At 46.2% G+C, this 17,723-nt stretch overlaps 1 protein-coding gene across 1 annotated transcript in view; it reads left to right on the forward strand.

Annotated features, from left to right (window-relative positions):
* FAM117A (family with sequence similarity 117, member A) overlaps positions 1 to 17,723 on the forward strand; it is a 60,929-nt gene that overhangs the window by 26,068 nt on the left and 17,138 nt on the right. The window contains exon 2 of the mRNA XM_006832481.1: positions 9,083 to 9,252. Within this exon, the coding sequence (XP_006832544.1) occupies positions 9,083 to 9,252 (170 nt within the window). The remainder of the gene's footprint in view (positions 1 to 9,082; positions 9,253 to 17,723) is intronic.

Raw genomic sequence — 17,723 nt, forward strand, 5'->3', positions numbered from 1 at the left:
TCCAGGCTATGTGTATCCATGTACACTTGTGTGTTCATTTCTGATCTGGGTAAAAAGGGGCACTATTAAGTAAAGGGAGTCCTGGTGTGGCGCTGTGGGTTAATGCACTAGACTGCAAGGTCGGTTTGAACTTCAAGGTTGGCGGTTCAAGCTCACTAGTCACTCCTTGGAAACCCTATACAGGGTTGCTATGAGTCAGAATCTACTCAATGACACTTAACAACAATAACAATTAAGAAAGGACTATTAGAGATGAGTCCTGGTGTGGCGCTATAGTATAAACACTGGACTGCTAACTGCAACATCAGTGGTTCAAACCCACCAGCCGCTCCTCAGAAACACCCAAAACCGGGTCGCTGTGAGTTGGAACTGACTTGATGGCACTTAACAACATCTACAGAAGACCAAACACTGAAGGTAGGGCATTCTGCAAGAGAACTGGCCAAGTCTCCAGTCAGTGTTAAAGACCAACAGGATTAGGTCACAAAACAGTTCATGCTGTGGGTTAATGTGCCAGACTGCAAAGCCATTTGAACTACAAGGTCGGCAGTTCAAGTTCGCCAGCTGCTCCCTGGAAATCCTATAGGGGGTTACTGTTGGTTGGTATCTACATCATGGCATTTAAACTAAACCCTAAAGTTATAAAAAAAAAAAAAAAAAAAAAAAGGGTTCAAAGATATAACCAGTTGTAATGCATGATGGGGGTCCATCAGCTGTAAATGATATTTTGGGGTCTTTAGGGGGAATTTGTATACAGGTTGGGTATTAGATGACAGGAAGCCTAACTGAAATGGAAACATGAAGATCATTGGTTGAAAAACAAGCTGTAGAAAGATTCTAATATGACCTCATTTTATTCAAAATACCTATGTGCGTGGAGAGAGCAGGAAGGATGTACACTGTGTAATCTGAGTGAGGGAAGGCAGAGTTTGAGTTTTTGCTCATCTGTATTTTCTTATTTTCTCCAACCTATGTATACAACGAGCAGCCTCCTCCCTAATAGGGGAGATGAGAAGACACGTGCTAAGACTGCGTCAAAGCCTGACAGACAGCATGAGAAAATGACTCATAACATGTTTGTTGAACCAGGTAGTTGTTGTGGTTTTGCCACATGTAAAACCTCATTGGCTGTCTCCCTTCCTCCTTCGATAGTTCTTCCTGATCTATAGGCCTCATGCTAGTAGCAGGGTGGTGGTATGGGATAAGCACTAGACTGCTAAACACAAGATCGGCAGTTCAGATCCAACATGCAGTCTTTGGGAGAAAGGTGAGGCTTTCTGCTCCTGTAAAGATTTACAGGGTCACTATGAGTTGGAACCACCTCAGTGGTAGTGAGTTTGAGGCCTCCTGCAAATGGTGGGCAGGAGGAGACTCATCTTATGTCCCAGACTCCTCTCTCCCACATTTGTTCCAATGATTGTAAAATAGATGAACTAGCCCCCCTAAATGCCCAGCCAGAGCCCGTTGGTCAGGGACAGGTTTCTCCATGTAAGCTGTGACGGACATCTCCACCGCACAGTCTCTCTCTGGCCAAGCTGAGCAACAGCCACAAAGTGCCTTACTTCCTGCCTTGTCTGCTCCCTTCCTCCTTCCCCTGGCTCCTTTCCAGCCCTTTCTAAGAACAGCCACCCTTCTCCTTTGGGTGTCTGTGGTGTGGGCTATGTTGGTTTGATCAGGCTGGGTCTGGGAGACAAATTGGTGGTCTCTTGAAGAGAGGTTTGCTGGGAGGTAGCTCCCAGGGCTCTGCCCGGCAGCCTGGCACTTGGGGATTGCATCAGCCTCCCCACTTCCACCTCGGCAGCAGCAGCTTGTCTTGCTCTTCTGTGTATCCCCAGTGTCTGTGACAGAAGCTAGCCCCAGTGTTTGCAGAAGGCATCAGTCAGTCAGTGTCTTGTCTGCTGTTAGTGCACTTCCACTCTCTGATGATCCTCCAAGTCAGCAGTTGTGAGATAGGACCAAGTGGCTCAGGAAGATAGCACCTAAGGCCTCTTATCTCCGGTGTATGCTTTTTTTTTTTCCCTTCTTCATTTGCTGTTGCCCAAGAACTAAAGCATCCTCCACTGCTCAGCTGCGTGGTAAAGTGCCCTGGCCCCTTGCCAGCGGGCTTAGCCAGGTGGTTGGGCTGTGGAGGCTGCTGCATGTGATGGACTGATAATATCCCACATTGCTGTAAACAGGACACTCCACCCTCCCATAGCCACACAGCCAATGTCCCACAGCCTACTGCCTTGTCATGATGTGGGCTCCCCTTCCTTGATAGGGGAGCTGATTGTCCCATCCCTCCCCCTAGTCCCCAAATCTGACAGGGGTGCTTTCCAGAAATGAAACCAATTCATCTTCCAACTGCCAGCAACCGATGTGACTTCTTATGGCTTCTCCCCTTTCATCGTAATCACTCATTTGCAGGGCAGAACCCAGTACTCAAGAGCTTCCCAGGAAGCCGGTGAGGGAGGCAGGAACGAGCACAGCCCTGTTTCAGTTGTCCTCACATGGAACATTTCTTGAGGGAAGTTTTCAACTGACAGTAGGTCTCATTAGGCAGCAGAACTAGCCTGCCAGCCTGCAGCTAAAAATGCCTATGGTGTGCCTACTGGCAGCCTCATTTCCTTCTGAAGCCTTGGTTCATTTAACTGCAGGTGGCATTCAGACTGGACTAGACTGTCACCAATAAGGGAAGCAGCTTTGACGTTGTGGATGTGTGTGTATCATGGGGTGAGGCACCCCTTTCCATGACCAGGAGAGCACATGCCTGCTGTTTTGATGACAACTGGAAGTCACTTTGTATGGTTTTCTGGGTAACCTCTTTCTAGGGTCACTTGACCCCCCACCTTCAATCCTAAAGAATTAGCATGGGGGAGGGATTAAGTGGTGTGAATTGATTGGAGGTCCTCTTTCAAATCTTTCCAACGTCATCAGGTGGCAGTTGGTCTCAGTTGCACCTTTTGTAGGTGCAAAGAACAGCATCCCTAAGAGGAAACCAAGACTTGTGCTCCTGTCAGTGGGAGGAGGGGCTTACTGGGGGCTGTGGTCTTGGCAGCAGTTGCACTACAGGAGGGCAGAACTGCCATCAGAGGTAGATCTTTGCATCTGAATCCCTCCCAGGCATCCAGGCCTCACTGCCGGCCTTCCTGGCTGCCCAGCCTGCAGCTCCTTCATCACCGTCTGCCTTTGGTTTGGGTTTGTGTGGTCTTTGAGAAGGAATTTGACATCATGCTTTATTGACATGTTGATTAGTAGCCCAACAAGGTAACCATTTGTACCACCTCGGCCTGCGGGCCATATAAGAACCATTTGGTCTGGCCCCTGCCAGGGCAACAGTTCCAGCCATCACATTGTTGTTGCTGTTACGTGCGGTCGAGTCGGTTCTGACTCTTAGCGACCCTTTATAGGGTTTCCAAGGAGCTGCTAGTGAGCTTGAACCATCCGCGTTGTAGTTCAAACCAACCTTGCAGTCCAGCTCACTGACCCACAGCGCCACACCAAGACTCCTCCATCACATTTGTTGTTGTTAGGTGCATTCAAGTTGGTACCGACTCATAGCAACCCTGTGCACATTGTTGTTGTTGTTAAGTGCCAATCAAGTCGACTCTGACCCATAGCAACCACAGTAGGGGTGAGTTAATTAAATGTTTGACCAAACATAGAGGCTAATTTTTTTTTTTTTTAAGCAGGCTAATTTTTAAGTTGATACTTTTGTATGGCTTGTGAATGTTATAAATTTTGACAGTTAAAAAGGTTCCCCATCCTCTACTCCCTATGAACACAAGATAGTATTTAGAGTCCCAGTAAGAAATAATGTCAGTTTGGCACCCAAATTAGCAGGTGCTTGCTGAACCATTTGAGGTTAATTTTTAAAATATATGGTGGATTTTTTTTTTCCTATCAGAATCTAGTCATTTTTAATTTTTTGTAAGTTCCCCCTTACTAGTTTCTTTGCCATGATGGAAACATGACATTTTAGTTTCAAAGGAGAGAGGGGACCTTGCTCTGAGACAGAAGGTAATTCTGTCATCTGTGGCTAGCTAGAAGCCATGCCGGCACCTATACTAGGACAGGGTCACTGTCCTGAAGACGAGGACCAGCAGTCCATTTAAGGGAAAGAAACTAAGGCAAGTTCTCCAGTTCAACTTAGATGCAGTAAGATCCTGTGGGTCCATCTGGGCTGTTGCTTTTGAATTTGGATTATCTCCTTCATTTCTTCTTTTATTCTACTATCCGTTATTTTTTTGGTACCTCGAGAAGCAAGTCAGGACTTAGGAAATCCTTAGATCTGTGAATCACTATGGTCAGATGTAGCTGAACAGAATATGGTACTGTTGTTAGGCGTTGTTGTCAAGTCAGTTCCGACTCATAGTGACCCTGCGCACAACAGAGCGGAACCCGCCCGGTCCTGCTCCATCCTCAAGCGTTACGTTTGAGCCCACTGGCACTACCTCTGTGTCAATCCATCTCATTGAGGGTCTTCCTCTTTTTCACTAACCTTCCTTTTTACTAAGTATGATGTCCTTCTCCAGGAAGTGGCTTTTCTGACATGTCCAACATATGAGAGACAAAGTATCTGTCACTTCTAGGGAGCATTCCAGCTGTAGAATTGACCGAATTCCAGGATTCAGGAGTAAAATATCACCTATGAGTACTGCTTCTGAGATTGGGCTCTTATTATAATCACTGAATGGGGTGATGTGTGAAGGAGAATGAGGACAAATATAACATTGTTGTTAAGTGCCGTCAAATTGGGTCCAACTCTCAGGAACCATTATATAGGGTTTCCAAGTTATGACTGGTGGATTTGAACTGCCTACCTTGCAGTTAACAGTCCAGGGCTTATCCTACAGCAACACAGCAGGACTCCAATATAATATTGTTGTTGTTGTTATGTGCCGTGGAGTCGGTTCCGACTCATAGCAACCCTGTACAGGGTTTCCAAGGCTGTAAATCTTTACAGGAGCAGAAATCCTCATCTTTCTCCCACGGAACAGCTGGTAGTTTCAAACAGCTGACCATGAGATTAGCAGCCCGGTTCGTAACCACTACACTACCAGAGCTCCTTAATATATTAATATTATTAATATAATATTAGTGTGACTGAAATTGTTCCTAGGAGATAGTCAGATCCTTTACCCCAGATTTCAAAAACTTCCTCAAAAGAAAGGCATTGCATAATATCAAGTCTACCCAGTGTAGATCTACCCTGGGGTCAGGCTTGCCATTTCCTCTCTTCCTCTCCTTCCCTGGAAAGGAGCTAAAAGGACCACTCACCTTCCAGGTGTCCCAGCAAGCTAAGGGATATTCCTGATATCAGAGGAAAAGGTTGAAAGAACATTGATGCAGTGAGAAGGTGGCTTGGATACAGATGTGCAACTATCACTGACTTATTGGTGACTAAGCCTAGTCAGAGATGGAACTTCTTATGCCTTAGTTTCCTTACCGATTACATGTAACATTCTTCCCCTAGCTCTTTTTACAGCTGACAGAAATGTGAAGAGAGGTTGTATACATGGAAATACTTGGTGGGGATGGGGCAAAACCTGAAAGTACTATATAAGCTAACACACAAAAACACTTGCCATCAGTGGTTACCCCATGTATGTCACAATAGAGTTGTGTTCCAAAGGGTCTTCAGTGGCTGGTTTTTTTCAGGAGCAGATCACCGGACCTATCGAGGTGCCTTTGGGTAGACTCGAACCTCCAACGTTTTTATTAGTAGCCTAATGAGTTAACCGTTCACACCACCTAGGAACTTGTTATGAACACAAGATAGCACTCAGGGCCCTAGTAAGGAGAATATATCAAGGAGATTTGTGCAGTGACATCTGCTGAAGGGATTGGAGAGATGGCACCAAGAAACCAACTTTCCTCGCCTCAGTGATGTCTCAGCCCGAATCCTCACCATCTTCCTCCCCAGCAGACACAAAGCTGCCTTTAGGATTGCAATGTTTTGACTATATGCTTGTCTTGCTCATCCACCTGCCTCTTTGGCAATCTGTCATGTCACATTTGTAAATTTGCTTCCATGGCCCCTGTCTCATCAGTGTGCTCTTACTGACAATTTTGGAGAGCTATGTGACATCATTTTGGTATCTGATGCTGATGTGGGTCAGAAGTTCCCAGAAATTGCCAGATTGTTAGCTTTTGATCTTAAAGCCAGAATAGGAAAATTTGTGGCTGAAATGCTTGGAGTAGGAGATGAAGTTAGAGCTTGATGCCAGCATGCTTGTCATTAACTTCTGGACAACAAGGTTCAAGGATGGGCCTTTTTGAGACTCTGAAAAGGGAAACAAAACAAGACGACTCTGGGATGCTTACTCAGAGGGAGTGGGTAGAGTGTGGATCACAAAATAAACAATACCAGAATATTTGGTGTAACTAGTGCATACTTATTTTTCTAGTACAGTTTTTCAGTTGTATTCAAATATTTGGGTGCCTGCCAATTGCTAGAGCTTTGCTCTAGACCCTGTAGGATAGACAAAGATAAACCAAAGACAGTCCTTGACCTCAGCTTGCTTATTATCTGAGTTATCCAAGAAAGAGGATGGTAAGTATTAGAAGAGTACAAAGTGGTGAGGAAACTCAGGAAATTCTGAGACATTCCTGCCAGGGGTCCAGAAGGCTTTGTGGAGATGTAGAGGTAATTAAGTTAGGCTGGACTTGAGAAATGGGTTGGGTTTCAACCTTGGGCACATGTGCAAACTCTGAGATGTTGGGCAGGCCTGCAGCATGGGTGGGAATGGGTATCATCAAGTTTGTTCAGCATGTAGAGATGTCAGGAATAAAGTGTAAAAGGAATAAAGTGAGCAGGTCTATGAGGCCTTTGACTACCATCTTTGAAGGAGAGCCTTGAAGAGGTTTGAAGGTAGAAATGTCAAGATCATTTTAAGTAACATGTTGAAGGTCAATATTTATTGATATTGAAAATGTTTGATATAAGGTGAGAACATCGTAAGACAATATGTGTCGTATGGTCCCATTTTGCTTTAAAGCACATATGTACAAGCAGAAAGTAAGACTTACAAGGAGAGGTCATATATGCATCTATACCATAGTATTAAGTATGCAATACACTACCTCTCATTTATCGATTATCTTGTTTTTGGCATTTTACATGTACTACAATAGTAAAAAATCTACTCTCTGGCTATTTTGTTCATTAACAACAAAACATCTGGCAGTACGAATGCAAGATGAAAGTCATGCTGACTGATGGTTAAAGATACGTGTCAGCTTGGCTGGGCCATGATTCTCCGTGGCTTGGCAGTTATGGAATGGTGAAATTTGGCAGTTACAGAATGATGTAACCACCCTCCACTTCGTGATCTGATGTCATCATCCTCCATTTTTGCACAGCACCAATTTTCATGTAACAATTCAGTCTTTGGAAGCTAATCTTGTTGAATAAGTGAGGCGTTGGGTTTATGTACATGTACACTATGATATGTGAGGGGGCTTCCAAAAGTTCATGAGAAGTTTCATTATCTTTTCATTCTGATTTCCATAAACTTTCTGAAGCCCCCTCACACATAGATATGTATACTTATATGTATGTCTGTATCATAGTTTTAATAGTAGCTGTCTCTGGGTGTTCAGAGTTGAAGTTTTTTGGGTGTTTTTTTGTTTTGTTTTTTGAGAGTTGAGGTTTCCTTTTATATATAAGAAGACTTCAAAGAGTTCATGGAAAAATGGAATGAAAAGATAATGGAATCTTTCCATGAACTTTTGAAACCCCCTGGTAACTTCTGACTTTTTGACTTTTCTATAGCCCACACTTAAACACGTAATGCTTTTGTAATTAGAAGACATTTTTAAATGAGCATTTAGCCTCTGAGGGCTGAGGGAGATGCCCTAGAAATATACTAGTGATTAAACAAAACCAAGAGTAACAAAGTTGGCCATGCGCTGACGTTTATGATATTCAAAATAGGGAGGAGACGCCGTAAGTACCCCAACAACATGGGAATGATTTAGCGAACTGCTATGTTATCAGTGTGGTAGAATATCATGTAGTTGTTAAAAAAAATGGCAACTATGTAGATTGTTGATACTTGGAAATGGATATTGGAGAAGGGGTAGAACAAAGCAGAACATCCTATATGGTACATTTCATACTGCTAATAATTATGTCATAATGTAGATAAGTTCTTACATGAATTTGGAGAATGTAGGTAGTATTATTAGTGTCTCTTTAATACAAAGCTCTCCAAGTTTATTTCTTTCTACAATCCCTGGCTCTTTTTGTTGTGCTTAATGCACACATGAAATACCAAGGGATTTCTAAAGGTGGAAGCATTTTGTTCTATTCCAAGGAAAAAGCCTCTATAAACTTTAAGATAGTAAAATGATTTAAATGTGACCATAGAAAATAGGATCAACCAGATGATTGTAACTTAACAGTGGATCGAAAACTTTTACCTTCTCCCCGAAAGTTTGAATGGATTTATGGTTGCCTTGTTTTTGTCCCATTTAGATAGAAGTCGGAGGCAAAGACAGAACCAAAAGATTTGGATATTTTTCTAAACTGGAAACCTGGATCCTAGAGAATTGAAAGTAATCATAATGTTCTCTTAGGTTTCTGGAGCAAACCACCCCTGAAGGAAGTGTGAGCGTCCTTCAGTTACCTAGGTTGTTACCTAGTATATAGGAGGCCTGCGGGGTGGGGGTGGGGGGTGGGGGGGGATGCTGAGAGAGGAGGAAGATCCGAAGATGAAAGGAAACTTGGTTTTTGTCCACTCTGGTGCCCCTTTAATAATCGGAAACAGCCCTGTTCTCAGGAAACTCAGCATGGAGACCTAGGGGTTCACAGTTCAGAGTCCATTAGGAACAGGAAGAAGTTAGATGACGTTTAACAGTAATAACTAAACCCAGATTAAAATGTATCAATTGTTTTCACCGATAAAGTTTATCTGGTGAAGTCAGGAAAGCTGTCAGACCACACTTGCTTTTGAGGGCCTCTTCAGAGTCTCCTAGAAGGGAGGTGGCCACCAGTGAGTGTGTGACAGTCAGGCAAGGCTTTCTCGAGGAGAGGTTGGCTGCCACTCCTCCTTCCTCCATGCTCATGCCAAGGTGTGCGGGCTGTGTTCTCTTCTAGCCAGCGTCCCGTGTTCGGTGGCCCCAGACAAGTCAGTGTGTAGGCCTCAGCCACCTCAGGTCCGACGTACATTCTCTCTGGACACCATCCTCAGCTCCTACCTTCTGGGCCAGTGGCCACGTGATGCTGATGGGGCCTTCACCTGCTGTACCAATGACAAAGCCACCCAGGTAACAAAGCTCTCTGCTGTTGGGATAAGGATGGATCGGGAGGGCTAGCTGAGGAGGCTTTTGTTCTCCTTACCAAGTCTTCATTGAAATGAAAATACTCACCACATAGCCTTCCAGTATTTCAGGTTGTTTCTCATGGTAAACCTACGTGAAAATAAGTTTGTATCCCACCTCACTGGTGGGAGAGAAAAATCAACCTGGACTTTTCTGTTTGGCTTTGAGTGTTCATATGTGGAGAATATAAGAATGACTGGGGTTTATTCTAGGTTTTAGATGAGATTTACCTTGCTAAAATTAAATGGGGGCCAACATTCAATTGAGTTTGCATTCCCTCAACGAAGTGGCCCCAAACTGTACTGAGCCAGGATAGAGTCCCATGGGAGCAGTGGGAGTGTAGGGTTCCCAGGTAATGGTTCCTGGACTCCCAGCCCAAGTGGTGACCTATACTTTGAGATGTCACCAGGCCCATATGAGTCCTATAGCATCTAGGAGCTTCTCCTTCAGTATTTGACTTCCTGTCAGCTTGTTCATTAAGAATCTTGAACTTGGAAGGCAGATCCACACATCACCCAGTCTACTTGTCAGTTTTGGGGTAAGATTGTGACCCAGGAAGTCATCTCCTGCATACATGAAATTATATAATGGTATGTCTTAACCTGACCCAGGACTTCGACAGCAGCTATTAGGAGTCAATTTGTCTCTCTTTTGCCACAGTTTAAGCCCATTCCTGTTCAATTTTAGAAGGAGTGAGTTGTTTCTATCTGCCATCCCAAACAAGAGGAAACCGAGTGTAGAGGGAACTCAGGCTCCGAGTCAGCCCTTCCTCCTGGGTGATAATGGGCATGTGAGCGCTTCCTTTACAGAGTGGGTGGAGTAGGCTTGCTCTGCCTCTGGGAGGGTGGCATGGCGACCAAATGACATTACATGTGGGGGAGCTCGGCAGCAGGGCTTTGAACCAGTTCTTCTGAGTTCGGTCACGGCTGACAAGTGAACACTGCAGTGGACCTGAATTTGTAAAATGTGGACGGAATAACTTGAATGGAAAGAATTACAGGTTGATACCCTGCTAGAGGAGTCCTGGTGTGGCACTGTGGACTAATGCAAACTCGGTTTGAACTGCAAGGCCAGCGGTTCAAGCTCACCAGCCACTCCTTGGAAACCCTATAGAGGGTCACTATGGCTTGGAACTGACTTAGTGATGCTTCAATGCAGCAACAACCTACTAGAAGCTTAACCCTCTTCATAGAAAATAAGGACAGTGTGCATCTTGCATAGCAACCAAATCTCTTGAACAACAGAGTCGTAAACAGTGGTGCCCCACTGAAAGCAGGTGGCAGACCACTCTGCTTTGAATGTGTGGGACTCTCCACCTTCCTGGGAATAATCCAGTTTCCCACTTTAGACTCTTTACCCTCTTCTTCCAAGTCTCCCGTTCCAGGGCTTCCGCCTGTCAGTTTTCCTGTTATTATTCTGGTATACCTACAGTTTGCAAACTCGGTTCTATGCTGACTTCACTGCGTTGGCCATGATGAACTGGTTAGAATCAGTTCAAAGCACAGCTCGCTTGACTCAACCCCCTCTCTGAGCTGATCACGTCAGTTCCTTTCTTTTATTTATTATGAAATTATTTTCAAATGTTATTACTGAATGTTTGAATGCCCAGTACTGTTCTTGGCATGTTGAAGTGAAGAATAAGGAAATGAGGACAGACTTTGGCCTCTGTGAGCCGGTTCCAATTTCATGAAGGCTACTGAAAATACAGCCAAGGGGTCCGATGGGGCCAGAGGTCTGGCAGTCTGGAGGAGGAGAATTCTCAGGGGAACACCCCACCTAGCACCAGTAAGAATTGACTGCCGTGAAAATCACTGGCCTTTCGAGATCTGTGAACAGAGTGTGCAGGGAGACAACACTCCAGGAAGCAGACCCAGTAGGCCTACTTCCTGGGAGCCCAGGGCCCTAGTGTCCCCCACATCTTGTGAAAAGGACAAATAAGATCGTTTTTTGGTTTTGTTTTTTTCCCTTCTTGGGCCCAGAGTACACACCCCTTTCTCTTTTTCTGAGAGGACAACTCAGTCCAAACAGGAGAGCTTTCTGGAAGAGGACTTGACAATGCTCTGCTCTTGTAGGCTCACTTGTGTGCCCGCCTTGGTCCGTTGGCATGTGGCCCACCTGTTTCTGACTCTTGCCATATCCTGTCATCCCACACCTCAGGTAGCTTTTTCTGTTTACAACTCCAGGCAGAACTGGCCTTTGAGGTTCTCTGACTGGGTTTAAAGATGGTCTCTTCGAGGTTGTGCGTTTTTACTCAAGTGCCAGCTGCAGGCCAGATCTTTTATATAACAAATCTGGGCTTCTTGCCAGAGCAAGACAGAGGTCAGCGATTCTCCTCCGTGGGTCTGGCAAGGCCAAGCCATACAGCTTTTCTCTTTCTCCGGGATGGGCTCCAGCCCTCGAGGAACTCTTAGCAACCTGTCAATATTGTGGCTGCAGTTGGAAAGTGGGAGGACTCTGATCAACGTAGGCATCCGAACCAAAATATGCATTCTGCCCATCTTTCATCCCCGGCCATCTGGGAATTTTCTGCTTCTAGGTTTTGAACTCCATTCAAATTCCTCCTTGAGTTCCCTGGCCCAGCACAAGCTATGTTCTTTTACACCGGTATTACACCATGGATGCCTGAGGCACTCCCTCTATTCCTTAAATAATTGGTGTTCCATCACTGCTGCACACTGGTTTATCATTCAAAGAGTCCTGGAGATAAGGGCCAGGTTTTATTGGGAGTGTAAAATATAAGGGTAGGGAATATAGGGAGGTAGGATCTACTAAAGCCCTTGAAAGCTTTAAGTTATTAAGTGAGTCGGTGCCAGAAGCTTTCCCCTGGTGGTTTGAGGTAGAGTGTGGCGGTTTCTACCCATACCCCCACCTCTGTCCTTTCTCTTCTAGCCACACCAGTGTAAGAGTTTATTTCCTGTTCTATACATCATAACTGGCAGGCCCTCGCTTCTGCTTTCTGACTCTCCCCAACCCTGGCCCCAAAGGAAGAAGCCAGATTGTATATTTGGAGGTCACATCGGCTCTGGCATCTTTTAGGGGTCTGCCTTACAGTGAAACCAGAGATGGTTGTGGTTTAGGCTGAACTGCTGCCCTCTCTGAACGCTCTAGAATAGACCAGGGCCTCGCCCATCCTAAGCAAGTTTCAAACCTGGGCAGCGAGCACTGATGGAACACTTGCCGTTGAGCATGCTGAGCATGTGCGTGTTGTGTATCGAAGACCTTCTCACAGGGCAGAGGATGTAGTTAAAAGCTGTCAGTTCTAGAATATGTCAGGTTGCCAACAAACCCACATGGTGTCTTAGTTCTCTAGTGCTGTTATAAAAGACATGCCACAGGTGGAATGACGTTAACTAGCAAGGCTTTCTGTGTTGGTTCCTTGGAGAGCTCCATGTGGCTTGACAACAATCTTCCCCTGGGGCTAGAAGGTTCTCAGCACAGGGGCCCCATCCCAGGAACATGCTCCACTCCTAGCTCTACTTTCTTGATGGTCAAGTCCCTCTTTCAATGCTTGCTGTTTCTCTCCTTGTATCTCTTGTAAGATCAAAAGTGATGTGGGGGTCTCTTGTGATACAATAGTGAATAATTGTTATCAGGACTGATTGTGAGGGTTGGAAATGTAAAGGTAGACATTTTATAGCAAGGAAGGGAGTGATCAACTTTCCAGTCTAGGAGCGGAGGTCCCTAGGACCATCAACGGAGAAGAGCCGAGAGTGCGACCCTACCCAGAGAAACAGCGATGCCTGAGATGGAGGCAGAGATGATGACGTGGAGAGATGGAGCAGCTGAGGACTTTAGACCCAGAGAGGGAGAGCCACTGTGTGCTGAAGACTGGGGGGAAGGAGGATAGTGTAGGGGGGAGGCTTGCAGGGCATACCCTTTGGTTGGTTAGTGATGCATGGAGGGGATTGGAACCATGGCAATGAAACAATATACGATAGAACGAATGTAAAACTAATGTTCTCCCATGTAAACTATCATATAATTCACAATAAAACATTAAAAAAAGTGATGTGGGCCCCACCCCTGGGCAACTCCCCTTAGAGTAGATTGGGGCTGTGACCTAAGGGTGTTGCAGCCTACCCTAATCCCTTTACAACTAATAGGCTGAGCAGGCCAGATCACAGCATAGTGATGACTGCATTATTCCATAACTGTCAAACCTGTGAGCATCAGACCAAGCCAAACTGACCCGTATTTTGGGGGCATAATTCAGTCTATGACATCCAGGGTTTTCTACCTGGGCTTAGCTGTGTTTGAAGCTCTTAGGCAGTCACAAAAGGTAGTACAGCTAGTCCTCAGGTGACTTACAGTCTGACATGGAGAGTGGAGTTACCCACGTATTTGGGCCATAGGGAGAAGACAAGTGTGGATGAATTGTATTTGAGTATTGGGTGGGGTTAGTCTAAGAAGTAGCCCTGGTTGTTTAGGAAGGAGGAGAAATACGAATGTGGTCATTGGAGAAGTGCTTTGGAGATGGTAATGCATTCTGAGCCAGATTAGCCATGGAGAGGAAGGCTCAGAGATGAGCTTGGTGAATTAGAGCTTGAGTCCAGCAGGAGTTGGATGGAGAGTGGAGTTCAGAGTCACCATCATGTAGAGGAGGTTGCTTTGTGTCTTGGAGAATTTAGGATTCTCTAGGTACCCCTCTCTGGACCGCTCTCCCACGAGGTCAGTTGGTAAAACAGTGCTGCCTACCCAGTGCTTTGGGCTAACAGAGGCCAGGATGGATGGTGGCAGCCCCTCCCTTCTTGCTGTGTAAAGTATTTGTATCGTTTTGCTGTCTTCTGGAGGGAGGAAGTGGCCTCACCACAGCTGGAGTGACTGTTTGAGTAAAGGTCTCCTGCTGCTCTTCGCATCCTGCAGCCAGTTGAGGCCCTGGGTGCCTGCCCCACCCAGCCCTGTTTCCTCTGCGCCTCTGTCTCCAGGTGAGCTAGGAGTCCTCTGTGATAACCATGTTGTGTCTTTAGGCCTGACTGAAGATTGGGGGCATGGGGAGTGGAATCATATAAGTCTTTAACAAACTTACCCACCAAAGGCTGAGAGGTGGGCCTGCTTTGTTGAGAAGATTTCCCTTTCTCCGTCTTTTCCCTACCTGTCTGGTGTCCTCCTTTTCCCACGTCAGTGCCTCAACATGTTGTGATGATACACAATTCCGACTGACCACCATGGGGACTTCGAAAAATGTTTCTTTGTGGGTGTGGATACTACCTGGGCACAGCGCCTGTTTTCCAAACTGGACATCAGGACCCGTTGTTCGGCACTCAGTTTGACAATAGCACAGACTGAAAGTGAGGCTGTGGTGGAAAATCTGAGGTTTGCATACTCACTGTAGCACCAGAGATGGTGGCCTTGGCCACTTGCAGCCAGAGTTCTCAGCGCTGGCCAGCTGACCACCCTCAGAGCCTTTTCCTGCCTTTCTGTTTGTCCAGAGTCCTGTGGGGCTGATTCCCTGCTGGCCTGGAATTCCACACGTAGTTCCTGGCCATCTCTAGCATGCCAGGCACCATGCTGCTCTCTGCTTCCGCACAGGTAGAGTGGCTTCTTTTCCCAGGGCCCAGCCTGCCTCTGCTCTACATCCTTCGCAGCTGCCAAGGCCCCGGGAGCTGGTGTGGGCCAGGGCTCCTCCTGCCTCTGGTCATAACATCCAGGTAGAAACAGTTTCTTCTTAGGAGGGTTTTACCCTGCTCCTGCCTGCTTGTTATATACTAGGTGACTTTTTGGGAAGCTGCCCTCGCTTCACCCCATCATCCTTCTACAAGTTGCTCTGAAAATTCAGAATCTCAGGCAAGGCTCCTTTGATCTAACCTCCATCCAGTTTTACATAATCCAAGCATCATTTGTACAGTTGGCTGATGCCACTCTTGGTTAGTAAGCAGCCCTCCTTCTCCTTCACCTGCTCCCCCTGGGTCTGGGAGTTAAAAATAAGTTGGCTTCAGTGCATGAGTTCCCTCACAAACATGATTATTCGGTCTGCCAAGCTCAAGCTCCACCCTGCTCCCAGAGGGCCATTTCAGATGATTGTTTACACCAAAGGGTATACTGCTCTTTGAAGGCATCCTTCCCTAGCTGTGGCTTCTCTGTGCTCCATGAGGAGACCCAGAGGAGACGCTGGAAATGTGAGTAGGAATGAAATGGGCCTCTTGACACCACTAGCTCAGTTGGAGATGAGAAACCAACATTCACATACATGCCAACCTTAGGAGCCCTCAACGCTGCCCTATAAACAAGTTCAAATGGATCCAAGGCCTACTTGTACTAGGGTCCCAAGGCCGCTGTAACAGATTCCCCTGAACTTCGTGGCTTCAGAAAACAGAATTTCATTTGCTCAAGGTTCTGAAGGTCAGGTGAGACCAAGGTGTCAGCAGGGCCTCACTCACTGCAGAAGTTCTGGGGGAATCTGGTCTTTGCCTCTTCTGGCTTCTAGAAGCTGCTGGCTTTCCTTAGCTTGTGGCTGTATCACTCCAGTCTCTGCCTCTGTGGTCACAGTGTCTTCTCCTGTGTGTGTGTCTCATCTTCTTATGCCTCTCTCTAGTGAGGACTCTGTGACAGCACTTAGGGCACCATGTCTCAGGAGCCTTGATTTGATCATACCTGTGAACAGCTTGGCCATTTATAGGCAAACATGTAAGGTTCCAGGGATTAGGCCCAGATACCTGTGGGGGCCATTTTCAACCTACTGACTCCATCTCCTACCACTCTATCTCTCTCTCACTCTGCCCCCGTATCCCCATCCACTGGTCTCCTCATCATTCTGAAGCACTTTGGGTGGATTCACTGCTGTCTCAGGATTGCTCAGAGGTTCACAGAGTTGTTGTGTTCATTCCGACATTACCTTTCAGGGAGGACTGCCTGGATAGCACATTTAATAGTAATATCCTTTTCCTCACCGCACCCCAGCACCCCTAAACCCTTTCTTTACAGCATTCTTCCCCTTGTGTACTTATCACTGACCCCTCCCCCATCTAGAACATAGTCAGAGGAGATAGGGGTTTTTTGATTTGATTTTTTTTTTTAATCTATATTTTACTGTGGTTTGGGTGAAAGTTTACAGAGCACGTTAGTTTCCCATTCAGCCATTTGGGGACATTAGTTGCCATCCCCTCAATGTAACAGCCCTCCACTTCCTCTCTGGGTTCCCCATTTCCATTTGCCCGTCTTTACTGCTCTTTCCTGCCTTCTGAACTTTGGTTTTGGGCAAATGCTGCCCTTCTGTTCTCACGTGGTTGGCTGTTCTGAGGTCGTTCTGTTCCTGCTCACTTTCTAGGCCTGTCTACTGTTTGGCTGAAAGCTAGTATCTGGGTGTGGGCTCTTATTTGCAGGTCCTAGTCTCGGGGTTCCACCAGTCTCTATGAGACCAGTAAGCCTGGTCTTTTGTATGATTTTGAATTTTCTACATTTTCACCCTCCTCTGCCCAGGACCTTCTGTTGTGATCCCCGTCGATTGATCAGCAGTAACAAGTAAGCTTCTGGTTGTACTTTTTCCAACACAGGTTTGTTTGTTCTTCTGACATTCCATGGTAGCTTTAATATTCTCCACCTAATTCAATCTGGTTCTTTTGGTGTCAGGCAAGTGGAGGCTGTGGTTTGTGTGGTCCAATTATTTTTTGGACTAATTGTTTCCTTGAGTCTTCCCCCACCCCCACTTTTCTTTGTTCTGGATGGGAAGAGACCATCCATATGGCCACTCACAAGCTTTTAAAATCCCAATCACTAGTCACCAAAGGAGGCTCATGTTTTCCCACTTGACCTGAGTGTAAACAGGGATTTTTGTTGTATTCCCCAGTACCTAGAGCCGTTCTTGGCATGAACGATGCTCATCCTGAACCTATCTGTACAGCTCGAGGGAGATAAGTTAGGGAAGACTCCTCAGTGGGAAGTGTGAGCTGAGAGGGGCATCTTAGCTGGAGTGACCAGCCTGCAACAGGCTTAGAAGCCAGGGGTAAGGTAAGGAAGATGAGGTGGAGCTAGCTGGCTCTCTGTAGTATCCAGGCAAGCCTAAGTTTGGGAAGCCTGTGAGATGAAGGGTAACGTGGTGAGACAGAAAAGAAGATGGCCCTACTCGTGTACTTCACAAAGTAGCCAGTAGTTGCTGGAAGATTTTCCTGGGCAGACACAGGCAGTGCTCCTAGCTGCTGTGATTTTCACATCCTCTTCCAATGCCTATGCCAGCCTGCATTTTTCCTTCCACCCCCTCACATATCCCAGAAGAAAGAAGGTAGTTGAAGAGTTTGTAAGAGATGTTCACAGAACCTGGGGTGCCCTGAATGTGGTGGTTTTTCCTACCTCTCCCCACCCTCCTGTGGATGCAGTGTCTCTCAGGAGGAGGGAAATTGGCCACCATCACTGTAGCCTTTGTCAGCTCTGCTCTATAGTCCCTGGCACCTTTGCAGAGACAGCAGGCTTGTGTGGGCCTGAGA

Source organism: Chrysochloris asiatica, unplaced genomic scaffold (assembly GCF_000296735.1).
Source record: "Chrysochloris asiatica unplaced genomic scaffold, ChrAsi1.0 scaffold00007, whole genome shotgun sequence".
Classification (NCBI taxonomy): Eukaryota; Metazoa; Chordata; class Mammalia; order Afrosoricida; family Chrysochloridae; genus Chrysochloris; species Chrysochloris asiatica.